The 27777-nt window shown below is 39.9% G+C and overlaps 1 protein-coding gene across 7 annotated transcripts in view; it reads left to right on the forward strand.

Moving 5' to 3' along the window:
- Nucleotides 1–27777, forward strand: part of Unc13b (unc-13 homolog B) — a 207763-nt gene that overhangs the window by 44517 nt on the left and 135469 nt on the right. For all 7 annotated transcript variants that reach the window (XM_051187633.1, XM_051187639.1, XM_051187635.1 and 4 more), the window contains exons 4-7: nt 3241–3358; nt 4850–4973; nt 11935–12008; nt 21714–21771. In XM_051187633.1, the coding sequence (XP_051043590.1) occupies nt 3241–3358; nt 4850–4973; nt 11935–12008; nt 21714–21771 (374 nt within the window). The remainder of the gene's footprint in view (nt 1–3240; nt 3359–4849; nt 4974–11934; nt 12009–21713; nt 21772–27777) is intronic.

A 27777-nucleotide genomic window follows, 5' to 3' on the forward strand; every position in this document is an offset into this window, starting at 1 on the left:
AAATATATAAAGAACTCAAGAAACTAGACATCAAACTACCAAATAATCCAGTTTAAAAAATGGGGTAGAGATCTAAACAGAACAATCTCAAATGGCAGAAAGACACTTAAGGAATTGCTCAACATCCTTAGTCATCAAGGAAATGCAAATCAAAACCACACTGAGATTCCATCTTACACCGATCAGAATGGCTAAGATCAAAAATACTGATGGTATTTTATGCTGGAGAGGATGTGTGGAGCAAGGGAAACACTTCTCCATTGCTGGTGGGAGTGCAAACTTGTACAGCTGATTTGGAAATCAGTATGTCGATTTCTCAAGAAATTAGGAATCAATCTGCCTTAAAGACCCTGCAATGCCACTTTTGGGCATATACCCCAAGGAGGCACATTCACACCACAAGGACCTTTGCTCAACTATGTTCATAACAGCATTATTATTAATAGCCAGATCTTAGAAACAACCTAGATGCTCCTCAACTGAAGAGTGGATAATGAAAATGTGGTATATTTATACAATGGAGTACTACTCAGCGGTAAGAAACAATGACATCCTAAAATTCACAGGCAAATGGAAAGAACTAGAAAAAAAATCAACCTGAGTAAGGTAACCAAGATCCAGAAAGACAAATATTATGTATTCACTCATAAATGGATACCATACATAAAGCAAAAGATACCCAGCCTACAATCCATAACCCCAGAGAAGCTAGAACCAACCCTCTTCTAGAAACAGATGAAAGCATATGCAGAAATCCGCAACTAACCATTGAGACGAGCACCTAGAGTCTAATCTAAGTGAGGGAGAAGCAATAATATGAACAAAGGAGTCAAGATCATGATAGGGAAACCCGCAGAATCAGCTGACCAGAGCTAGTGAGAGATCACTGACTCCACACTGTCAACTGGCGAACTGGCATGGGACTGAACAAGGACCCCTGAATACAGGTGACAGTGGTGTGGCTTGGGCAGTATATGAGGCCACTGGCAGTAGGACCAAGATCTAACTATAATGCACAAACTGAATTTGAGGAGCCCATTCTATATGAAGAGATAACTTGCTCAGCTTAGACATGGGGAGGGGGGCGTCTTGGTCCTGCCTCAGTGAAGTGATGAGACAGACTTAGTTGACATCCTAGGGGAGGCCTTAACCCTCTCTGAAGAGCAGATGGGAGCTGGAATGGGAGAAAGGAGGAGAGAGTGTGAGAAGAGGAGGGAGGTGGAACTGGGATTGGAATGTAAAAATTAAATAAATTAAAAAAAGGACACCTTACTGTGTAAAAAAAATTCTGATCTTCTGTAGTCTCCCTCAGTATAGCTAGCAGTATTCCTGTGTGTTTATTTTCCAATTGCCCAGAGCATTTTCTTTCAACCTTGCTGTGATTTGTGATTTTCATCTGTTTCCTATATTGAGACCTTGTGTGAATTTTGCTTTTTTCACTTTTACACATAGGTGTTGTTAAATACTTTCTTTCTTTCTCTCATTCCTTATTCTTACTCTTCTGTCCTTTGGTTGCTAGCAGCAGCTCCATTGTTCATCTGCCTCTCCCCTTTTTAAAAGCTTCTTCCTCCTCAATATATTTTGTAACTCTAGCCAGTATAGATTTTTGTATTTATCACAGTATTTTTACATTATTATTTTATTTATTTTTGCTTTTGCAACAAAGGCTGATGTAGCTCAGGTTAGCCTCAAGTTCACTACATTGCTAAGCATGACCTTTAACTTATAGTCTTTCTGAGGTCCCATGATTGGCTTCATGTGCATGTATGTGTGCATGTGTGTGTTTGTGTATTTTTTTGAGACATTGTAGCTTATGGTGATCTTGTACTCAATACAAGGAGAATGGCTTCTAAGATGCAGAAACCCTCCTGCCTCAGTCACTAAGTGCTAGAATAATAAGCATGCTTCAACATACCCAGCTCATGTTATTTATATTTAGTATTTCTATATTTTATTTGTAACATTAGATTGTTCACCTCTTATAATTATTCATTTTTATTATTATTGAGAATCAAACCCAGGGCCTTATGCGTTCTCGCAAGCACTCCACCATTGAGCTATATGCTCTGACTCTCAGATTATTCACTGTTTAAAGAGGCATCTTCATTTATTGGTGTAAGTGTTCCTGGATCAGAATCTTGTACATACATGTGATTGTATATCTTTGATTGTGTTAACGAAATGTCCTCTGGGCTCTGGGGATAAGTGTAGAGTTCTAACTTCTTGGTTGTGTGTTCTGAGCATACCTACATGAGAGGAAAGGCTCCTCATAAAAGAGAAATCTTGTTTGTATGTCCATATCAAACTGTTAAAGACTTTGAGCTATTTGTTTTATCTGGTAGCTTGAAGTGCAATTTATGAGTTGCATTATGACTTATCATTTATGCATCTCCAAGAAATGTTTGCTTTTTAGATATAAAAGACACTTCACATAGATTTACAGATGTTGCATGTACTTTTATTAGGCTGAACAGATGTTTCTCATCTTGCCTTTCTCTTCTAATCACCCTATGTTTCAGCAAAAGCTTTCTCAAGAATGTTCTTAAACCAACATATGTATTTTTGTTCTATCCTAACATTATGGTTGTCCGTATGATAGCCCCTACAAGTCAGTGTTCTACTGTATGTGATACTGCTTTTGTTTATACCTTTTTATTACAGGAAGCAGAACCCGGGGCCTCACACATTAGACAAGCACTCTATTGGTCAGCTCCCTCCCCCACCTCAAATTCATGTGTACTCAGGACCCCTTTCTTCTTCCTGGATGCTGTTTCATAAACCTTGTAAAGAATATTTTTCTTCCTGAAAGTTCTCTGTATGTATTCCATATACTTTTAAGTTAGGATAGCGATAGTGTTAACAATAAAACATTTAAGGTTGCTGCACAGGGATAGAAATGCAGACAGATCTGAAAGTATTGCCTGGATCACTTGACTTCATGAGTATGTGCTGCTGCCTTGACTGTATGACCATGACTGTATTTGCAAAGGGCAGAGGATATGCAAAGGTCCTCTGGTCTTAACCTCCTAAATTGTGGAATTACAGGCATATACCTTTATGTCCAGCCATAACAGCATTATTCTTTGGGTACTGGTTACAGTTTTCTAGGAATGGAAAGTGTACTTGCAACATTCAGGTATACTTAGATTCTTCCTAAAATAGATAACAAAACAGGAAATAATAGTATTTTCTTTCATGTTATCTGGCTTTCCTCAAAAGGGCTTTCTTTTTTTCCGTTAGTGAGATCAGTCGTCTGGACCTGGGCCTAAGTGTGGAGGTGTGGAACAAAGGACTGATATGGGACACAATGGTGGGGACCGTGTGGATCGCACTGAAGACTATTCGTCAGTCAGATGAGGTAAGTCAGTGTATTGCCTGTTTGGAAGTGTGGGTGAAGCATTTGCCTTCCTTCACCTTAGCTCCACTTGAGTTGATGTTTACTAATGCTTATGTGTTCCTTTTCTAATTAGAGGACATGTGCTCTCCCCCTTCCTTCCTCCTTCCTTCCTCCTTCCTTCCTTCTTTCCTTCCTTCCTTCCTTTCTTACTAATATTTTTTCCTTTTTTACATATTGATCCCAGTTCCTTCTCCCTCACATCCTCCCATGCCCTCCACAGACCCCCCCCCCCCATCCCAGCCCCCTTCCACTCCCTGGGGAGGGTGAGGCCTTCCATGAGGGATCATCAAAGTCTGTCAAATCATTTGGGGTAGGATCTAGGCCCTCCTCCGTGTCTCTAGGCTAAGGGAGTATCCATCCATGGGAATGGGCTCCTGAAGTCTGTTCCTGCACTAGGGATACATTCTGGTTCTTTTGTCAGAGGTACCATAGACTTCCCAGGCCTCCTAACTGAGACCACTGTTTAGGGGGTCTGGGTCAGTCCTGTGCTGGTTTTCCAGCTATCAGTCTGGGGTACATGAGTCCCCCTTCATGACAGCTGTTTCTGTGGGATTCTTCAGCGTCGTCTTGACCCCTTTGCTCATCACTTCTCCCTCTCTGCTACTGATTCCAGGAGTTCAGCTCAGTGTTTAGCTGTGGGTGTCTACTTCTGCTTTCATCAGCTACTAAATGAAGAGCACCTTCTAATCCTATCAGATAGTCTTATCTAAGTAATGTGTGTATGGTCTCAAATCCTCATCTTAGATATTGTCCTGGGAAGAATGCCATTAAACCTCCTTAGCCAACTGGCTGGATATTATTTTGGGGTTTTCTTGCTCTAAGCTATACTCTAGGCAACTGGTTTCTGACTTCTGTGTGTAATACTGTTGGAATGAGAGGAATTACCAGGTGTTTTTATTGCCTCTATTTTCAGGTCGGACTCTTAGTTCACTTTCCCAGATTTGACTTAGGTATCACTGTAAGTACAAACTGTATAGAGTCTGTGCTTACACAGAAGCTATTCTATTCATGTTAGCTGGACTATGCACTACAAACTTCACTGGAAGTGGGAAGTTGAAGTCATTGACTTCATTGTCTGCATCTCCCTGAGTTCTGATTAGGTCTTTACTCCTCTAGGCGGAGGAACAGCTCATTTTCATAATAGTTCTACTCAATTCTATTTACCTGATCACACAGGCATTAAGAGACAGAGTATTGGTTCATATGGATGCTTGCTCTGGAAAGTCTGTCCTCACCAGCACTGAACACAGTGAAAGCTGATCCCCATCTCAGTAAAGGGGAGAACAGAATCACAGAACTGGAAGTGATAATATTTTTTTCTCCTGCATTATCAGGATGTGAGCAGTCCTCTGAAGCTCTTGAAGAAGGAGATTCAGATGAAAACACCTGGCTCTTGAACCACAAAGGGAGCCAAGAAAGCTTAAAGTTTAATCTTAGACCTTTGTTTCCTAGGAAGGACCTGGGGAGTGGTCTACGTTGGAGGCAGAGACATTAATGAAAGATGATGAGATCTGTGGAACTAAAAACCCAACTCCTCATAAAATTTTGCTTGATACAAGATTTGAATTACCTTTTGGTGAGTTTGTTTTGATGAGATTTTAAAAATGATTTAATCCTTTTTACAATATTGTTTGAAATTGTCTGATAGTTGTTTTGTCAATGTCTGTTTTATCTTCTTAGCCATTTTCTCTGGGGGCATATATATTCATCCACTCTTTCCCCCATGAGACTTAACCCAAGATGAAATATGTTGGTCTTTATTAAAGATTACACATTTTCTGACTGTGGTGTCTCATGTCTACAAATCCCACACTCTGTAAGTGGAGACAGGAGGGTCCTCAGAAATTTAAGGCCATGGGGGCTGGAGAGATGGCTCAGCTGTAAGAGCTCTTTCAGAGGTCCTGAGTTCAATCCTCAGTAACCACATGGTGGCTCACAACCACCTATAGTGGGATCTGATGCCCTCTTGTGGCATAAATGTGTACATGCTGATAGAGCATCATATATAAAATAAATAAACTTAGAAAAAAAGAAATACAAGGCCAGCCTAATCTATACAACAAGCTCTAGATAGGGCCACACAGTGAGAGCCTACCATTAAGCAAGAAAGCACTATACATAGTAAATCAGTGGTGGCATAAGCCTTCAATCCCAACAGAGGCAGATAGATCTTCAAGTTCAAGGCCAGCCTGATCTGTGATCAACAGTGTGAATTCTGGAACAGCTAGATCTACACAGTGAAACTCTGTCTTGAAAAATAAAACAAAACAACAACAATAACAAATACTAAAAAAGTATTCTCTTCAATTTGTTATAGTTTTCTATTACTGTTAACTGACATGAAATTTCTAATTTTTATATTTATTCATTTAAAAACATTATCTTGAAATGAATATACACTCTATGATGATTCATTATAGACGGTTGTGAGCCATCATGTGGTTGTTGGAAATTGAACCTCTGGAAGAGCAGCCAGTGCTCTTAACCTCTGAGCCATCTCTCCAGCCCTAGTTTTTGGTTTATTGAGACCATTCTAAATTCTAGGCTAACCTTGAACACAGAGCAATTTATCCTGCCTCAGCCTCCTAGTGGTATGTATCTCTATGGTAAACTTTAATATCTGCCTTGCTGGCCCGGAGTTGGTGGCACACACCTTTAGTCCCAGCACTCAGGAGGCAGAGGCAGGCAGATCTCTGTGAGTTGGAGGCCAGCCTGGTTTACAAAGCTAGTTCCAGGACAGGCTCCAAAGCAATATAGGGAAATTCTGTCTTGGAAAACAAACAAACAAACAAACAAACCAACCAACCCACCTCTGCCTTGCTGATTGGAACTTTCACCTTAAGTATATTTATTCAGTAATCCTTTATTGGCATGTAGGATTTTTTTTAAACTTTCTTTCTTTTTTTTTTTTTTTTGCTGCCATACATTACTGTAACTAACGATGTGTGTGCTTATGATCCTCATGAGTCTAGGAGAATTGCAGGGTCAAATGTTTGTACAAATATTGTTTTTCATAGCTATTTCAGAGTTACTTGGTAGAAAGGTTGTATAGTTTATACTCTTATTGTCTGAGGAGTGTCCTACCTGTGTACATCTTTGCCAGTATTTTGTATTTCCCAATTTTTAACTTTTGTAATTGGATTAAGTCAGGAGTGTAAAACGTTGACATTGTGACTTACCATTGCCATTTGCAGATTCATAGTTATCCAAGGACATAGGCTGCAGCCTGGACAGGACTAGAAATGTTACCTTCTTTTTACTTCAATTATTTTAGTATTATTTAAATTTTTATCACTTCATTAATGGTGTCCACATTGCTGCTATTGTGGCTCTTCATAATTTCAATTTATTTATTTAGTTGCCTTCAAGTTTACAATTGTGCTTCAGACTCTCAAATGTTGGAACCATAGGCTTGTGCTATCACAACTAGTGTGATTTCAGTTTTCTTCTTCCTCCTTCTCCTTCTTCTTGTCTTCTCCTTCTTCTTGAGATAGAATTTCACTTTGTAGCTCATGTTAGCTAAAACACAGAGATCCACCTTCCTCTATCTCTTGAGTGTTGGGACTAAAGGCATGTACCACCATTCCTAGCTCAGTTTATGTCCTGCATCATACTGGTAATTTAAGCAAAAATTAAATGATTTTCTTCACTAGTTCAAAAATAACCAAACACAAAATAGTTATTATCTCATAACAGTCAGAAAGGGTTTCTTACATTTGGAAAAAGCAATTTTCCTTTGATAATACTGAAACATTTGGAAATTCTTCATTCAATTATATATCACCACCTTAAACATACTTTTTATGCAACATACAAATATGCAAGAGGAAAGTTCCTTAAAATTGTTTAACTGATGCTTGAGTTTTGCATGTTGATAATGCTAAGGTTTTAAATGTAAATGTACATATAGTTTTTTTTGCTTCCTGATTCATCTAATTACATAATTATGATATAAATATTTTATACTGTATTCTGCTAGAAAATTTCAGTGCTTGACTTTGCTATGAAGATACACCGTAATTAAAAACACCATTTATGGAGGCTGAAAGTGTAGCTCTACCACTGAGCTATACCCCTTCACCTGTGTTATCTCGTTTGACCTTCTTTGTACTCCTTTGAGGTGGATCCAACTATTATTAACACCTCAGAATCAGGGAAATTGAGGCACAGAGTACTTAACAAATTTTGCCCAAGGTTGCATAGCTATGAAGTGGTAAAAAAAAGTATTTAACTTTGCATGATCTTTTTTTTTGGCAAGATGACATATTTCTATATTCCCAGTTCTTGGGGGTTGAGGTGGGAGGATCACTTGAACTCGGGAGTTCAAGACTAGTGTGGAATACTATGAGAAGGGGCACATGGATGACTTGGTTCCAGAATCTAGGGTGTTAATTTTAACTATAATATACTTAAGTCACTTTTCTCATTGACTTTTTTGGCTTTGCTTGTTCCACTATAAATAGTGTTGCATAAAATACCCTTATAGTTCTGTATTTTTTCTCTTTCAAATAACTTGTGGAGTTAGGCAGTAATAACTTATAATCTTGTGTCATGAGAATTAATGACAGGTGTTGATTCTAAAAAAAAAAATCATCTTTGTTGTGTAAGCATTATGGAGTATACTCATACTAACCTAGGTTGCATAGGTAATTAATTGTCCCAGTCCCTTGATGCAATCAAATTAAACATTAAACAGGGCTGAGGATACAGCTTAGTGGTAGAATACTTGCCTGGCTTATGCAAGGGTTTGAGTTCAACTTCCAGTGACAGACAGACAGACACACACACACACACACACACACACACACACACACACACACAGGGAGGGGGAGCTAGTGAGAACAATGAAATACATGAAGATGGATGCCAATGCTATTGAAAGATGCTTTAAAAAATTATTTATATTATCCGTATGAGTGTTCTGCATGTATACCTGCATGCCAGAAGAGAGCACCAGATCCTTATTACAGATGGTTGTGAGCCACCATGTGCTTGCTGGGAGTTGAACTCAGGAGCTCTGGAAGTACAGAACATGCTCTTACCCTCTGAGCCATCTCTCCAGCCTTTCTTTTTTGGTCTTTTGATAGTGTTCCAGATTTCCTGGATGTTTTGTACTGGTATTTTTTAGATTTAACAGTTTCTTTGATCAAGGCATATATTTCTTTTATTGTGTCTTCAGTGCCTGAGAGTCTCCCTTCCATCTCTTATATTCTGTTGGTGAGTCTTGCCTCTGAGGTTTCTGTTCAAGTTCCTAAATTTTTCATTTCCGGATTTCTGTCAGTTTGGGTTTTCTCTATTCTGTTTCCACTTTCAGGACTTGAACTGTTTTATTAATTTCCTTCCATTTTTTGTTTGTGTTTTCATAGATTTCTTAAGGAATGTATTCATTCTGTTTTTAAGGACCACTGTCATGTCCATAAAGACCATTTTAAGGACTTTGTTTTGTGCTTCAGCATGTTGCAGTTTTCAGTGCCTACTGTTGTAGGACTGCTGGGCTCTAGTGGAGACATACTGTCCTGGCTGTTACTGGTTGTGTTTTTACCCTGGTGTCTGGCTCCTGGGTTTGGGATGATTGTGATTCTGGGTGTTGACATCTGGTCTTGTCTTTGTTGGGTGAATGTGTTGTTGTTCCTTGGTTTCTGCTGACCTTTTTGGTTCTTAGGAAGGTGTGGTGGTTATGTATTGCCTGGTAGGGGATTCTTCTGGAATGGGTATAGCCACTGCTGGGGGGGGGTTCCAGATAAAATGTGTTTTTAGGGCCGGGTGGAGGTGGTGCAAGGAGGCAGAGGCAGGAGGATGTCTGAGTTTGAGGCTGTTGGCCTATAGAGTGAGTTCCAGGAATACACACAGAAAAACCCTGTCTCGAAAAACCAAAAATGTGTTTCTAGGTATTGGAATCTGACACTCAGGACTGGTGGTGGGCTGGGGATGGGTGGGCTTAGGGGTCCACAGGAGGGAGGAAAGCAGGATATCCAACTAGGAATGAGTGCAGAGAGTGAGGAGCAGCCACAGCAGGTAGTCTACAGAGCTGAGGGTGAGACTAGGGATTGAATATGGAGGAGAGGAGGGAGAGTGAAGATCTAAAGCTCATCTGTCTGCTTCGTTGGCCTATCTGCTTTCTCTGGCAGGCTTGGCCAGTAGGTTCTCAGAGAATGCCTGCTGCTCTTGGGGTCTGGGATAATGGGATAGATGAGTGGAGGGAAGGAAGGTTGGAGGAAAAGGTCTGTGTGATCCACTGGAGGAAGGGATCAGAGAGGGAGGGGATGTTGCAGCAAGTGGTCTGCTGTATGGAATTGACTCGGAGGAAAGAAGGGTGAGGTGAAGATTTGCAGTTAGTCTACCTACTTCCCTGGCTGGAGTGGTCTGTGGGTTCCCGGGGAATGTCTGCTGGTGTTGTGGGCTGGCATAATGGTGTGGGCTGAAGGAGTATACTCATATATTGATAAAATTTACAGTTTTATAAATGTATATACATATATATGAAACATTGTTATTTGTACTATCAATCTGTTGTACATCAAGTATTGAATATAACTGTATTTGCTATGCCTTTTTTTTTATAGCATAGCAGGTTTACTTATAGAACTTGTATTACATGAGGTGAAATGCATTTTGTTATTTCATAGTAATCTTAGGAGCCCAACATCATGCTTGCAGCCTGCTTTTATTTTATTTTTTTTTTTTTTGAGATAGGATCTCACCATGTACCCCAAGATGACTAAGAATTATCTTCCTACCTCTGCCACCAAATACTAGAACTGCAGGTGTGTGCTACCAAGTCTAGCTTTGCACTTTGCAGGGGTTCTTTTTCTTCACCGAGTCAGGCTTTCTTTGTGTATCTCTGCTTGTCCTAGAACTCACTCTGTAGATCAGGCTGGCCTTGAATTTACAAGATCAACCTACCTGTGCCTCCCAAGTGCTGGATTTGAAGGTGTGTACCATTATTATGGCCTAGCTTTCAGTTTGTTCTTGACTGATGTGTTATGTGACACATAACTGTGTACTGCTTTAAAAAGTTGACCAGTGAAAATTAAGTTGACTTCCCAAGCCAGTTCATGACCTTGTAGGCTATATAAGAGTATACTCATTCAGCCATCTGTATTAATACGTTCTTATGTGTATTTTCAGTGTTGCCTTTTTAGACTGTAAGCATATATATGCCCTATCCAACTCTTTTATTTTTAATATTTTTTGAGACAGGTCTGGCTAATGTGTAGCTCAGGCTGGCTGAGAAGTTAACTATGTAACACAAATTGTCCTCAGCTTGTGATCTTCCCATGTAAGTGTTCTTAGTGCTGGTGTTATAGGTGCGTGCTGTAATCTTGGCCTCATACTCTTTTTCTCTGTGTAGCTTTGGAGACTGTCCTGGAACTAGCTCTTGTAGACCAGGCTTGTCTTGAACTCACAGAGATCCTCCTGCCTCTGCCTCCCAAGTACTGGGATTAAAGACTTGCACCACCAATGCCCGGCCACCAATGGCCTCATACTCTTAAAACACAAAAAGTAGCAGTCTTGGAGGTTTGTTTTGTTTTGAGACAGAGCTTTCTTTGTATTCAGGCTGGCTTTGAACTTACTATGTGTTTCCAGCTAGCTTCAAACTCACTGTGATCCTTCTGTCTCAGCATTCTGGTCATTCCCTATCCCTTGTTTGTTATTGAGGTAAGAACCATCTTGGAATTCTTTCCTTTTAAAGAATGAATAATGTTCCATTGTGGATTTATAAGTAATTTTGTTTATTTTTTCATCTGTTTATGGGCACAGATTACTTTAATTCTTAGCCAGCATGAATAAATGTTGTTATGAGCTTTGATATACAAATATTCCTTTGAGATTCATGTAGTCCTTTTGATTATATTCCCACATGGTAATTATATGTATGTGTATATGTGTGTTTATGTGAATGTATATATATATATATGTATACACACACACACATACGCACGCATGCACGCACGCACACACACACACACTTGTTGGTTTGAGACAAAGTTTTACTATGTTGGCCTGGAACTCCATATATAATAGATTGGCCTTGAATTTAGTAATCTTATCTCTTTGACTTCTTGGATATTGGAATTGCAAGTACACACCACTATGCTTGGCTGTATTTTTAATTTTTTGAAGACAAAATATAAGGTTTAAGTATCTTTATAGCCCAAGGTATACCTTTTCTTCTAATCCTTTAGAGTATTTTGGTCTTGCTTAGTGAAAGGTATCGTGGTTACATAAACCGTAATTTTGGCATCATACCAACATCAGTTTGAATCATGGCTTATCTCTGGAGGAACTCAGCCATAGATAGAATATATATCCTCTGAGAGCTTTAGTTTCATTATCCTAAAAAATCAGAACCAGGAATAGTTTATTATATTGTCTTTCCAAAATTAAGAGTCAGTAATGTTCATGGCAACAATTGAGTCACTGTTAAAATTCATCTGTCACTATTACCTTTCTAATTGTATTATTTGCCTAAATAAAGTATTATTTGCTGATGACTGCCTATTACCAGCTAATATCATTTTTCTTTTTTATGGTAGATATCCCAGAGGAGGAAGCCAGATATTGGACCTACAAATTGGAGCAAATTAATGCCTTGGCAGATGATAATGAGGTAGGAACTGCTTTATTTGAAATATTGAGAGATGGGGAAAATCCCTGATCCATTATAGATTTTCCATGGAGGGGGCCAAGAGTACATTGTCCAAGACATTAAAATTGTGGTAAGAGAATCAAACCCATGGCTTCACATTTCCTAGACATGCTTTACCAATGAGCTACACTTCACTCTGTAATAATGAAGCTATTATCATTACTGTTTTTATTTTCTTTCTGAGACAAAGTCTTCCTCTGTAGCCTTGACTGGTTTTGAACTTGATATTCTACTGGCACAGCTTCCTGAGGGCTGGAAGTACTGGCATGCATACTGTGCCCAGCTATCATGAGCAAGGGTAGGAGAAGATTTCCTGAAATTTCAGTGGAAATCTCTGATAGTAGTGTTAGTCTGACTCTGTACTGTTGAGGAAGGAGCTGATAGCAGGCCCTCTCTCTCATGTTACACAGATGAGCTGAAGGTGTTTCTTCTGTTTCTGTTCAGATTTTTGGATATTATCCTTAATTGTGTGCACTTTTGAGGAATGTTTAGACTGTTGCTTTGCTTGGTCCTGCTGTCTTGACTTCTCTCTAGCTATGAGTCTGGTGTGTAAAGAGAAGACAGTTACTTCTCTCTTGGGCATCATGAATGGGCAGAGTGCTTTTGTTGATTTACTTTGAGATGCATTGCCAGGTATGGCACTCCTTTAATCCTAGCACTTGGGAGGCAGAGGCAGGTGGATCTCTCTGAGTTCGAGGCCATCCTGGTCTGAAAAAGAAGTTCCAAGACATCCAGGGTTGTTACACAGAGAAGCCCTGTCTTGAAAACCAAAACTAAACCAAACAAACAAAAGAAACAGATTGTTGTAAGAGAGCATTTGGGTGTGAAAGAAGCGACTTTTGAGAAAAGTCTGAAGTTCAGGGTCAAACTAGGTGAGAGCTAAGCTCTATAGTTTGAATTCATCAATATTACTAGCAGTTGAAGTCACATCAAAGGAAAACCTTGTTCAGGAGGGTGCATAGAGAAAGTCTGAAGACTGAAACACAACTGTGAGGCACATGAATGATAGAATTCAGGGAAATAAAAGAGATCGGAAAAGCGCTGCCTAAAAGAAAAAGTAGGAAAGGTCCATGGAACAAAGGGAAAAGCAAAGATTTGAGACACAAATTCTTGATAGTATTACATGGTTGAAGAAAATGAATTCTAAAATGCAGCCTTGAACTTAGTATTTACAGAGTCTTAAGATTAGAACTTCATTCAGTATATAGTTTTGGAGAAAATAATTCAACCCACATAGAATTAAGTTTGTGAAAGATGAAATGGAATTTGGGATATGTGACAACTATTTGTTTTTTAATTTTACATATTGATCCCAGTTCCCCCTCCCTCCCTCCCTCCCTCCCTCTCTCCCTCTCTCCCAGGCCCCCTACCCCCATCCCATCCCCCTCCCATCCCATTCCCCTCCCCCACTCCACAGGGAGGGTGATGTCTTCCAGGAGGGATCAACAAAATCTTTCAAGTTATTTGGAGCAGGGACTAGGCCCTCCCTCCTGCCCCTAGGTTAAGGGAGTATCCCTCCATGGGGAATGTGCTCCCACAATCCTTTTGTGCACCAGGGATACATCCTGGTTCCACTGTCAGAGGTCCCTTAGACTGCTCAGGCCTTCTAACTGAGACCCATGTCCATGAGCTCCCCCTTGTTCAGGTGAGCTGTTTCTGTGGGTTTCTGTAGCCTGGTCTTGACCCCTTTTCTTATCACTCCTCCCTCTCTGCATCTGGATTCCAGTTCAGCTCAGTGGTTAGCTGTGGGTGTCTGCTTCTGTTTCCATCAGCTACTAGATGAGGGCTCTATGATGGTGGATAAGTTAGTCATCAATCTCATTATTAGGGAAGGGCATTTAAGGTAGCTTTTCCACTATTGCTCAAATTGTTAGTTGGGGTCATCCTGTAGGTCTCTGGACATTCCTCTACAGTCAGTTTTCTCTTCAAACGTATAATGGCTCCCTCTATTATGGGAAGAACATGGTATGTACTCACTCATATATGGATTTTAGACAGTAAAGGATCACCAGCCTATAATTCACACTGCCAGAGAAACTAGGATACAAGGAGGAACCTAAAAGATTCATACAAGGTACCTCATAGAAGGAGAAAGGAAAGGAACAAGATCTCTTGAGCATATTGGGAGGGGGGGCGGCAGTCAGTGAATGGAGAAGGGAGTTAGAAAGAGAAGGGGAGGAGAGGAGAGCATGTAGGACTAGGAAGATTGAGTCAGGGGAAGAATAGACGAGAGAAAAAAAAGTGACAAGTATTCTTTTCAGGATTTTAGATTACTTTTTGAAGAGAGGGTCTTACCAAGTACCGTGCTGACCTGGAACACTATCCTTCTGCCTCAGCTTTCCAAGTCCTGAGATTCCTGGCGTTTACCACTATCCTCAGATTTTAGTAGCATTTCTATTATTATGCTGTATAAACTCTTCTGTTGTTCAAGTCCACACACTGACTTTCCTTTTTTATCAAAAGTGTGAGTCTTTGTTCTCACTAAGCCTGGCTGTGGAATAATTTATAGCCTTTTAAACTTCTACTGCCTTTACTTTCCTGGTAAAAATGTACCCTCCACTTTTCACTTAACAGGCTTTACTATACAGAATCCGTTAAAGGGACTACATGATAAAAATGACATACATAATATCTTCCTCTGAGGTTTCTCTTTTTCTTTTTCCTTTCTTTTTTTTTTTTATTTTTTATTTAGTTTTTTTTGTGACAGAGTTTATCTGCATTACCCAGAAAGGCATTGAGCTTATCACATAGCCCATGCTGACCTTGATTTCATGGGGAGTCTCCTGCCTCTGCGTCTTGGTGTTGTAATTTCATGTCTGTATCTCCATGCTTGTCCTTGTAAATCTTTTGCTTCCTGTTCACTTTCTAGGGAACAGAAGGACTACATTTACACCTTTATTTTCTGCTCTGCTGCCTTGGTCTTTTAACACCTTTATTGAGTCATAATTGATACCATTCATGCAGTATACCTGTTAAATGTACAATTCAGTGACTTTGAGAATATTTGAGTTGTCTGTGAATGTATCACTATAATCAATTTTGAACGTTTTTATTACCATATAAACTGTTGACAGGTTTTTCCCCCCTCTGAATCAGTCTTTACTGTATATCTCTGTCTTTTTTCTGACCACATGAGTCTTTAATCTGGTAAACAGCATGGCTGGCATTAAAGTGGTGGCTTGCCCTGCCCTATTGCTTGACTTTCTGAGAGTCTAACTTCATGGCAGAGGCACTGGTGGGAGCCATGCTTATTGCTACAACTCTGCAGAGTTTTTTAGGTCCATGTCACCATTTAATTGTTTGATAGCAGGACCTTTTAAAAGAGCTGTGTGGTTTTTGCCACTAACACTGAGTCAGGAAGCCTTTCTCAGAGCACCTGAGAAAATCCTGCTACAAGGAAGCCATGCTTGATTCTCTTCTTTTGTTTTCAGAGTCCCTTTTCAGGCTTTGTCAGGTTTTACGTGGAAATTCTTGCCAAACATTTGGATGCCACATGTTTCTGTTCCAACTGGTTCTATAGCTCTTTAGCTCTAAATAAACACACAGAGGCTTCTATTAATTATAAACTGTTTGGCCTATGGCTCAGGCTTCTTATTGGCTAGCTCTCTCTTAATTATTAACCCATTTCTATTATTCTGTGTATCTCTACATGGTATTAACTTACCAGAGGATGTCCAGGTGTCCTATTTTCCCTGGTAGCTACATGACTTATCCTTTCAAGATTCACTTCCTATATCCCTTCTCCCAGAATTCTCATAGTCTGGTAGCTCCACCTATACTTTGGCCTGGCTACATGCTGCCTGTCCATAGGCCAAAACAGATTTATTCATCAACCAATAATAGAAACGTATATTCACTGCATACAGGAGGACATCCTCCATCAATTCTATTGTCTTTTAAGTTAGTCCCAGGCGAGTTCATAACCTAAGGGCAGGAGGCAGCTACATTCTTTATCTAATTGCTGTTAAAAACCTTGCATCTGTCTGAAACCTCTTGAACCAGAATTATGCAGTCCACTTTGTTCTCAGCACCATTGCCTTCCAGGAACTCACTAGGATGGCTCAGTATTCCCTTTATAGAATTCTGTTGGGTTTTTATTTTTAAGTTCAAAGTTCCAAAATCATCTGTCTTCCTCCGGAAAAAACAAAAAACAAAAAACAAAAAAACAAAACACACACACACACACACCAACAACAAACAAAAAAACAAAAAGCAAGCAAACAAACCATGATCAGGTTGTTCTCAGCAGCACCTCACTCCTGGTACTGACTTCTGTGCTTTCTGTTGCTGTGATAAAACATCTTTGCCGGGAGTAACTCCCAGAATGAAGAGTTTATTTGGATTTATAAGTTCCAGAGAGATAAGCGTCCACCATGGTGGGCAGGCATGACAGCAGGAGCAAGAAGCTGAGAGATCACATATCACATCTCAGACACAAGCACAAAGCAGAGAGAGAACAAACTAGAAGAAGGATTAGGCTGTATACTTAAAAAGTCCATTCATTCCTTGTGGCATACTCCCTCCGGCAAGGTCCTACCTCCTAAAACTTCCCAAATGCTATCAGCTAACTCAGAAGCAACTGCTCATGCCTGAGCCTATGGGGAACATTCCTCGTTCTAACAAGCACGGCAGTTGCCGGGCGTCTTCACTGTAAGAGTATTAGTGCCATTCCTGAGAGGCCCTACCATCACGATCTACTTAAGTCTGAAAGGCTCTGCTCCTCACACTGTCAATTGTTGATTAAGCTTCAGCAAGTAAGTTTTGTGGGCACACAAACTTCAAGCCATGGCAGAGAGAACATCCGTTTTTTATGTCAACTTTAATGTATTTTGTTTGATTTTTCTCCCCTTAATAATCAATAGTATGTTTTTAAACAATTTCTTGATGTTTATCTGTATGAATATTTTTCCTGCATGTATGGCTGTGAACCATGTATATACCTGGTGTATGTGGGGGTCGGAAGAGGGCATTGAAAGTCCTGGAACTGGAATTACAGATGGTTGTGAGCCACCCTGTGAGATGCTGGAAATCAAACTGGGGTCTTCTGGAAGAGCAATAAGTGCTCTAAACTACCCAGTCATCTCTCCAGCTCCTGATGAATAATGTACTTTAAAGAGTAAATTTTATTGTGGATGTCAGGAGGCAGAGGCAGGCAGATCTCTGTGAGTTCAAAACCAGCCTGGTCTACAGAGTGAGTTCCAGGACAGGCTTCAAGTCAATACAGAAACCCTGTCTGGAAAAACAAAACAACAATAACAAAAAACAAAACTATAATAGGTCAGACATCACTATTATTAGTGAGTACTTTGCTGTGCATTTTAAAAGTATTTATCATACTCAACAAATCTCATAGTTATTAGCTAGATTTTTTTTTTTAATTTTTTTTTTTTTTTTTTTTGAGATAGCATCTCAGTATGTAACTCTGACTGTCCTGGAGCTCACTATGTAAACCAGGCTGGCCTTAAACTTAGAGATCTTCTTGTCTCTGCCTTTGTTGGGACTAAAGGTGTGTGCCACCATCCACCATGCCTGGCTAGATTTTGCATCATTTTATTTGTTTGTTTTAGACAAGGTTTCTCTGTATAACTGCAAATTTGCTTTGTAAACTAGGCTGGCATCAAACTCACAGAGATCCATCTGCCTCTGCTTCAGGAGTGTTGGGAGTAAAGGTGTATGCCACTACTGTCTGGCTTAGATTTTGTATCTTTAAATACTATCTTTGCACACTTTTGAGTTTTATGCCTATATTTTTATTTAACAGACTTAATTTTTTTTTTTAAAAACAGAAAACTGAGCAGATGGTTCAGTTATCTCCCCACCCCTGCAGTTTTTTTCTATTATTAGCATCTTTATAAGTGTGGTACACATGTTACAATTAGTGAATGCATATCGGTATATTATTAACTAAGGATTTTATTACTACAAATTTTATAGTACACTGAAGAAATAAAGCTGGACTATTTTTACTCTAAGGAAGTCATAATTTTCTGAGATAGATATGTTATGCTAAAGAAGGCATGTCTAACCTGCAGCTCACAAGCACGCGACCTAGCATAGCTATGAATGTGGTCCAACATTTGTAGATTACAGCAGCATGTCAGTATCAAAAAGTCAGATATCCCTGTGTATCCAAAAAGAAAATAAGGGTGGATAGAGGAGAAAAAGGAAGGAAAACTTATATTGATAGTGAAGTATTCATTTACGTATGACTTACACATCCTTGTGTATACTATATATGTTTTATATAGTACTGGTCTGTAATCCCAGTACTTTGGAGGGAACCACAAGAGGATCTAGAACAGTGGTTTTCAACCTGTGGGGCTCTAATGACCCTTTCACAGGGGTAGCCTAAGACCATCTACATATCAGATATTTATATTACAATTCACAACAGCAGCAAAATTACAGTTATGAAGTAGCAACAAAAATAATTTTATGGTTGGGGTCACCATAGCATGAGGAGCTATATTAAAGGATTGAAGCATTAGGAAGGTTGAGAACCACTGTTCTAGAGTTTCGTGCCAGTTTCAGTTAAATAGCTCAAGGCTAGCCTGGGCTACATGAGACTGTCTCTCATATACACAAAAAAGCAACTAAAACAAATCTCCAAATTACTTAAAATACTTAACACATTGTAATGCTATACATATTCAGTACAGATACAACATTTTTCAACCCAAGGATGACTACATTTAGAGAGAGACACAGAGGAACAACTATTTTGGATGTCATAGAAACTTGAAACTTTTTTTTAAAGCAGTGTCTAATGTATCCCAAGCTGACCTGGGAGATGTGTGTGTGTGTGTGTGTGTGTCTGTCTGTCTGTCTGTCTGTATGTATATAACTTGTGTGTGTGTATATATATATATATATACTATATATACATATGTATTATACACAAATGAACAACCTTGAAATACTGATTCTTAATCAGTTATTTAATTTTTATGGTGTTTTTCTCCTTTTGGTTTTTTGAGACAGGGATTCCCTATGTATCCCCTGGCTGTCCTGGAACTTGCTCTGTAGACCAGGCTGGCCTAAACCAGAGATCCACCTGCCTCTGCTTCCCTAGCAGTGGGATTAAAGGTTTGTTCTACTATCAGTGACTAGTTTATTTACATTTTATTAATCTTTAAAAAGATTTATTTTGTGTATATGTATTTGTGTGTGTGTGTGTGTGTGTGTGTGTGTGTGTGTGAGAGAGAGAGAGAGAGAGAGAGAGAGAGAGAGAGAGAGAGAGAGAGAGAGAGAGAGAATATGGACATATGGATGAATAGGCCTGAGGAAGGCAGAAGGTTGGGTCCCCTGTAGCTAGAGTTAAAGTTTTAAGTTGCCTGATATATGTTCTAGGAACTAAACTCCAGTCCTTTTGGAGAGCAGCACACTTTCTTAATTGCTGGGGTATCTGTCCAGTCCCCTCAGTGTTTACCTTATGTGAGATATCGTAGTTAGGTTTTTTATATTTATTATTTTTTATTATTTTATCTGTACAAATGTATTTATGTGTGTGCCTGGTACCTCGGAGGCCAGAAGAGGTTGTAGAAGGTACATGGTTGTGAACTGCCATGTCAGTGCTGGGAACTGAACCCAGGTCTTCTGCAAGAGCAACAAGTGCTTTTAACCACTGAGCCATCTCCCTAGTACCCCTTTGAAGAGTAAATAATCATTAAAAAACCAGGAGTCAGATATCAGGGTAAAACTTGGAAGATTAAAGAACCAGGAGCAGTCAGCCCCCAGTTGCTTCTGTTCCTCCGTTCAAAGGGGTCAATGTTGGGACCAGCTGTCTGCTGACCCCGCCCCCTTCTCCCTCCCCCCCCTCCCCTGATGATGGGCAGGATGCTCATGGCCAGTTTACTGCTTGTGAAATACATTATATATGAAAAGAGATACAAAAGTTTGCTTTGGATCCAACTACCTGAAATATCCTTTGCTACCGACAATCTCATTTATGTACAAATCACCATCTTTTGTCTGGATTATCTTAATAGATAACCCACCATCATTCCCTAATAGCTGGCATAGTCATTTTATTTTATTTTTTAAATTTTATATCTTTGTACCAATTGTGTGCCTGGTGCCCAAGGAGGCAAGGAAATGGTGGTTCCTCTAGAAGTGGAGTTACAGATGGTTGTGAGATGCCATCTGGGTTCTGGGAAACAAGCTTGGGTTCTCTGGAAGAGCAGCTAGTGCTCTAACTACCAAACTATCTCTCCCAGTTTCTTATAGTCTGTTAAAAGTGTGATTTTTTTTTTTTTTAGTTACTTTTGTGATAAAACACTGTGACCAAGAGAAGAAAAAGTTTATTTAAGCTAACTGTTCCAGAGGAATGAGAGTCCATCATGACTTGGAATCTGGGCAGCAGGCACAGTGACAGGAACAGGAACAGCTGAGAACTCCAATCTCAATCACAAGCAGAGAGCAGAGAGCCAGTTAACTGGGAATGATATATAGCGTTTAAAAACCCAAAGCCCACTCTCTGTGCCATACCCCTTCTAGGAAGCCCACACCCTACTACCTACCCAAACACTTGCACCAACTGGGGTTCAAGTATCCAAATGCCCTAAAACTATGGGGGGCAGCTCATTCAAATCACTACAGTAATCAAATCATATTTCTCACATATTTAAAGCTAGATGGCCTCCAACTACACTAGTATAAACTCCAGACTCCTTACTATGACTTAAACTCTTATTTTTCCAACAAGCTTTTGCACATAGTGGGTGCTAAGTCAATATTTATTGGATGAATACCTCATTGGCAGTTTAGCTGTGCCTTGCTCAGAATCTCATAGCTTCTTAAAGATTGGCAAAGTTAGCATTTAAAGTTCAGATAAATCTTTTCCATGTAGCCTGTGGTAGCCTCTTAACTCTTCATGTAGCTGAGGATTACTTGAGCTCATGATATCCTCACTTCTTCTGCTGAGTGCAGGGATTCTAAGCATGTCTTCCTGGCCCAGTTCTTATATTTGTTGGTTCAAGTTACACCTTCCCAGTCCTCTACTGGGCTAGAACTGAACTGTCTTTCTAACCTGAATATATCTGTTGGTTTATACCATTTTAATTCCTGCCCTCTCTCAGAACTTCCCCTTAATTTTGTTCTTTTTTATAGAATATTTTCTTATGGCTTCAGCACCCTTTTCATTTGTTATTGTTGTGGTGGTAGTGGTGGGTGACCCTGGAAAAGCTAGAGTGGGAGGAAACTATCAGGTATTTCTGAATTCCAGCTGTACACTCTCAGATACGGAGTTTTTATATCCATAAGCATTTGCAAGGGAAGCAGCACTGATATTCAGAGATATGCAGACAGCTGGATAGAGCTATTCACTTTTATCATTTGGTTTGTAAAGGCTAGATGTTGGCCACACATGCACAGAACCCTTTGAAACACTCTAAGGCCAGACCTTCTGTGGCTTCCTGGCATGCTCTTGGTCAGAGTGGTCCCCCTGCAGAACTGCTTTGAGCCAGCACCTTAACTAAAAATCTAGCCTAAGCCAGGATCCCACAAGGAGGACAGCAACGAGAAGTTCTGTTTATGTTCAGTAAAAACTTGACCCAAGTCAAACACTGAATATTTTTATAGGTAGCAGTGATCCCCATCCCCACCCCTCTTCTTCTGTACTTGGAACTCTTACTATATGTTTTTTTTTCTTCTTCTTTCTGCTTCTAGTATTCTAGTCAAGAAGAAAGCCAGAGGAAGCCATTGCCCACTGCCACCGCCCAGTGTTGTAAGTGAGAAATTTGTCTCTGAACTGGTCTTAATTGCGGCTGCCTGTCCTGTTTCCACAAACGAGACATGTGTTGAGTTGAGGAGGGCTGAGCTGTGTAAACAGGGGCTGTTCCGGGGGTTCTCTGTCCACCCGTGAGTTTCAGAAGGGATCTTTTGTTTTGTGTGCTGTAGTAGGACAGTGGTGTCTGCCTTGTATGGGCTAACTCTTATTCCATGGGGTATGATTTTTACCCTCTCTGTCATTGTTTACCTGATAGTAATTTTTTTAGGGCTCAGTTTGAAAATCACCACCTCTGTGAAAGTATCCTGCTGTTTCCTGTTTCACAGTATATTTCACATTTCTCCTTTATGTTTCCATGTACAATGTATGTGCACTGATCATATCAGACACTAGAACCCATGTCTACTTTATTAATACAGACATTTTTTGGGGGTTTAGAATAGATCTCAGTGTTAGAGGGTCTAATGGGTATAAGACCCTGGTTTGATTCCCAGTATTGAAAAAGAAAAGAAACAAGGTCATTAGAAACCCACAAAGTTTTAAAAGACATCGACATTATTCCATTCTGTATTTCTTATGTCTATCTTTAAATTTTAGTGCATAGTAAACTTTAATAGAGTTGGATAAATGATTAACTAAGGAGGAGAATGTGTCATTAATTCTGAGATTAATTTGTCATGGATTCTTTCTGGGAACGAGTCATGAATTGTTAGTCTTTTGTTAACTTTTCTTCAAAGTTCTTACAAAACTGAGAGATCCTGAAGGACCACTGAAGAGTTTTAGCTTTTCACTCTCAGGGATGGTGGTAGTGGTGTGTATATGTTGTAATTTGCTTCACTCTCATTTTCCTGAATCAAATGCCAAATTGCATCATTTGTAGATTAAAATTGGATGTGGTAGCAGTTGTCATAATAGTACTAGTAATAATAAGAACCATAGGGACACAGGTCAGTCAGCCAACAATAGTCAAACAATAACAATAAAAAATGTAGAAGTAACTATGGAAAGTTACAATATGCAAATATTTTCTGAGAGCTTAACTATTAATTGTTCTATTAAACTTATTTACTCTTCACAATAACCCTAAAACATAGATTCTGCAGTTCCCATATCTTAGATGAGGAAACTGACATAGGAAGAGACTGAATAATTTGCTGTGAATCCCATAGAATATGAGCGGTGAAGTAAATACTGAAACTGAGATGATCTTAGTTCATAGCATATATCTTGAGTCACTGTATTATACTGGTTCTTTCTTATAGTCAGAGAAAAACTTCCATTCATACTTTGTATGTGCTGTGTTACTCTTTCTTGATAAAAGTAAAACTGGTGCAGATAATAAAACCTGTTTTTCATGGGATTTGTTGTGACCTTCTGTTGTTCTTATTTAGGGTCAAATATTTAGGATCATAGAAGGGTGGAAGAATCTGAATAGAAGATCAGCTGTAAGCTAGAATCTAGAAGTCTTTTCCAAAACTCATTGTAATGAGTTAATTTTGACTTTTTTTTTTTTTTTTTTTTGTCTTAAACCCTTTCTCAGGATTGCTAGTCAGAAACAAATGGGATTATTATTCATTTAAACCCTCTTTCTTCTTGAACTCATCTGAAGAGCAATGCCACATGGACAGGAGGAAATAAAAAGTGAAAATGATAAATAGTCAATGGTTTTCATTGTGTTGATAGTTTTGTTTTGCAGTGAAACCCTGTTCTTATATCTTGCCTGCTTTTTCACATACCTTTATTTGAAAAAGTCTTAATCTTATAGAAATGTTGCTTAACCAGTTCAGTGAACAATCTTTATTGTTTTATTTTTAATACACACACACACACACACACACACACACACACACACACACACGTATATAAATTGAGGACTTTCAGATAAGATGGGCCTTTGAGCCGAGGCCAACACAAGTTAATGATTATAGGGAGTGTCAGTCAGAAGGCACCACAAGTTAAAGGCCTGGTGAGATCCAGGGTCTGTCTGGAACTTGAATGCATCTCACCTGGATGCTTTCTATTTTTTGTGTTCAGGGGTTCCAGACCTTTGGGCTTTAAGGGGCTCCTGTCAGTCTTCATCTCTTCTACCAATGGCTGACCCAGAACCTTAGCAGATGCATGTGTGCTTGTATCTCAAAGGAAGCCTAACCTGGTTATTAGCTACCAAGGACCATATGCTTTGTGGCTTTGCACAGGATGCTTCCTTCTCTGAGCTTATAGGAGCTCCTTTAATGTATATCCTAGGTCCTTTTGTCCTTTGGGATGAAAAGCCCTATCATTCCTTGATCACTTTCTTGTCTACTATACAAATGAATATCTAGGATCATCATCCTTTTCCCAACTTTGTCTTGGAAGAGGCCATCTTTCCAGTGAAGCTTTGCTTGTTTTTATTGAAGAATAGTATTTAGATTCTAGAACTAGTTCTAGGTCATTGCTAGGAGTGCTATTATATCTTGGCTCTTTGAATGGATAGAGCTAGGACACACACATACATTCATCTGGTGTCACTAACATTTTTGGGGTTTCTGATCTTCCTTCATATCTTACTTCTCTCTTGGTGAGAAGTCCTGTTCTTTTTTGTTTTTCGAGATGGGAACTCTATCTGTAGACCAGGTTGGCCTCTAAGATCTGCCAGTACTGGAATTAAAGGCATGCATCACCACACCATACTGAGAGGCTCTGTTCTTAAGAATAAAAGTTACCCATTCATTTGCTGTATTCTATGATGTATACAAATAAATTCAGGATATGTTATTATTAATAATAAACTTACTCAGTGAAGTGTAAGATTTTTGAAAAGGTTTTTTTGCTTAAAAAGAAAAAAAAATTGGCCTTAAGAAAGAACTTAAAATAGGATTACAAAATCACTGTTTTACCTAATAATTTAACAAAATTTCATCAGTGGTATCTGTCCTATTTCAATTCCCCCATCTTCCTAAAAATTTCCTCTTTTGTCTCCTATATGACTGAGTCAGGATGCATAGGTAGTACTTTTTTGTTGAGTGGGATAGCTGATTTTGTTTGTTTATTCAGTGCTGGAGATGAGACCTAGGGCCTGTGCATGTTAGGCAAGTTCCTCAATGAGTTACATCCCTAACCTATAGTAAAGTTTAAGGTAATCTTTTTGCATATGTATTGCCTATTAGCCTGACATCATTTGTTTATATTTTTGTTAAAATTTTTTTTGGGGGGGCTAGAGAGATGGCTCATTGGTTAAGACTGCTTGCTGATCTTCTAGAGGACTAGAGGTCAGGTTCCAGCACACATGTTGGACAGATCCCAACTATTAACTACAGCTCTAGGGAATCCAACTCCTCTAGCCGTGTGTGTGTGTGTGTGTGTGTGTGTGTGTGTGTGTGTGTGTGTGTGTGTGTGTGTGTGTGTGTGTTGGTCAGTGGACAACTTGTAGGAATTGATTTTTTTTTTCCCTTTCCACTTTGTGGGTTCCAGGGATTAAGCTCAGGTTGTCAGTCTTAGTGGCAGCAAGCACCTTTGTTGGGAGGCCCTGTTGGTCAAAGGTTGCAGTCTACCATGGCCTGGTAACTCTTTCAGAGCTCACCAACATGGAGGACCCCCCACCCCCCACCCCCAGCAGCAGAGGACCTCCTGCTCTCTATCTGACCTTATTTGGAGAATGTATCTAGGCTTGGATGCCTGAGTTATCTCTAGTGTGACCTTTGACACAATTTCCTGTAAATGCTCTTTCCCTGCTGCCCATAAGGTAATTAGGTGACATGTTCTAGCGGTTTTGATTGGGCCATGCTGCTATTAATCCATCTATATGATAGGAGCATGCCACTTAATGCAAATTAGGTGATCCTCCAGCTACCATCCCTAATTCTAAATCCCCCCTTTGCTCTGGAATAACATTGAACTGCCTCACTGAAGTCTCCAAGAAGGCTATTTCTGTCATGCTCACAGACCGGACAAGCTCTCCCCTTCTGTTTCTGCCCCTTTTGCCCTTGTGGCTCTAGTGGCCAACAGATCATGGGGAAGGAAGAGAACTGTACACCTTTACATGCTAAAATACTCTTTTGCCCCCTTATTTACATTGTAATTTTTAATACTTTTGGTGTTCTATGTTTGTGTATGCACATGCAGGCCACTGTGTATGTCTTTGTGAAAGCCAGAGGATGACATCAGATGTCTTTCTCAATTGCTGTCCATCTTACTTCTTCAGACAGAATCTCTCACTGAACCTGAGTCCACCAACTGATGATCTGGCCAGCAAGCTCCTCTAGGGTCCTCCTGTCTTCACTTCCCAGTATTAGGCTTACAGAAATGTGGACTGCTACACCTGGCTTTTTACATGGGTGATAGAGATCTGAATTCAGGGCCTGTGGAGGATATCCCACCAATTTGAGCCTTGAGGACCTCGGCTGGCCTGTGGCTGGCTAGTCCTCATCTGAGCAGAACTGCATCAGGGGGCATGGATGTCTTCCCATCAGCCAGGGCCTTGAGGATCCTGGCTGACTAGCCCCTGCCTAAGCAGAACTGCGTTTGACAGGTGTGGATGTCTTCCCATCACTCAGGGCCTTGAGGATGCTGGCTGATGTGTGGCTGACTAGTCCCCATCTGAGCAGAACTGTACACATAATACACAGTATTATGAAGTGCCTTGTGTCCCTCACTTCCTACCCCAGGTTTATCACTTATTTCTAGGATTAAAACCTGTCTGACTTGAAGGTCCATGTTCTTTTCAGTGAACCATCCATTATTGGCAGAAATTGTATAGACTACCATTTGTGCAGAAACATGTTTTTCTTACTTACCCATCATCTCTTTTTTAATCTCTTATTTTCTCTCCCCCCTATTTATCTTCTTCCCTTTTTCCTTCTCCTCTTCATCCCCCATTTTATTAGAGTTTGTGAGGGAAACCACGTTTAGGACAGGCAAGCTGTAAAACCTAGCAGCTGCTAGAGGGAAAAGGAGTTGAAAAGAGGTAGAATGTCATGATTTTTGAGATAGGGTCAGCAATGGAGGTCTGCAAGCAGCCACAGAGAGAGGATAGGGTGTCTTCAAAGAAAAGAGTGAGGAAGCCCAGGGTATGAGAAAAGCATGATTAGAATTTTGGTCAGTGTCTAAATAGAGGCGATATAAAGGGAAAAGGAAAAGATACCTTTGAATTAGAACTCAGAAAAGTTAGTAGGCTTATTAGCAGTAGTCTCAACAGCTGCTGCCCTTTTCTGTATTTCAGAAACAATTTATTAAAAATTATGTCTACTTACTCTGCTATACTGGTAGATCTGGCATAATTGTCATCAGAGAGGCTTCATCTAGCAACTCATGAAAACAGATACAGACCCATAGCCAAACATTAGGTGGAGCTCAGGGAATCCTGCAGGAGGAGGGAGAGCAAGATCCTGAGGCCTCAAGGACACAAGAAAACCCTCAGAATCAACTAATCTGGGCTCATAGTGGCTCACAGAGACTGAACCAACAATCAGGGAGCCTGCATGGGTCTGATCTAGGCCCTCTACATATATATGTGACAGTTTCATAGTTTGGTCTTCTTGTGGGACTCAGGACATCTCTGATGCTTGCCTGCTTTTAGAACCCCTTTCCTCCTACTAGGTTGCCTTGCCCAGCCTTAATGTGAGGAGAGGTGTCCAGTATTATTGCAACTTGATATGCCATGTTTAGTTGGTAACCCTGGAGGCCTTCCCTTTTCTAAAAGGAAATAGAGGAGGATCTGGGAAAGAGAGGGGAGGTGACAGGTGTAGGATGGGGGGCGGGTAAGGAGGGAAGGGCCTGGCAGGGGGAATTGCAGTTGGGATGTAATGTATGACAGAATAAATGGAAAAAGGGGGGGAAATAATGTAATTATATTTTAATTAAAAATATTAATTGATAAAATATTTAGGAAAAGTTTAAAGTACTATAGGGACTATTTCTACTCCTCAGCTCTTTGCGCCTCCTTGCCTCAGGCAATTGTCACTACAGTCATTCAGGACATTTTACACTTGTCCAAATATATATGCATGCATTCATTGTTTTCTTCCC

The sequence above is a fragment of the Phodopus roborovskii genome, unplaced genomic scaffold (assembly GCF_943737965.1).
Source record: "Phodopus roborovskii unplaced genomic scaffold, PHOROB, whole genome shotgun sequence".
NCBI lineage: Eukaryota > Metazoa > Chordata > Mammalia > Rodentia > Cricetidae > Phodopus > Phodopus roborovskii.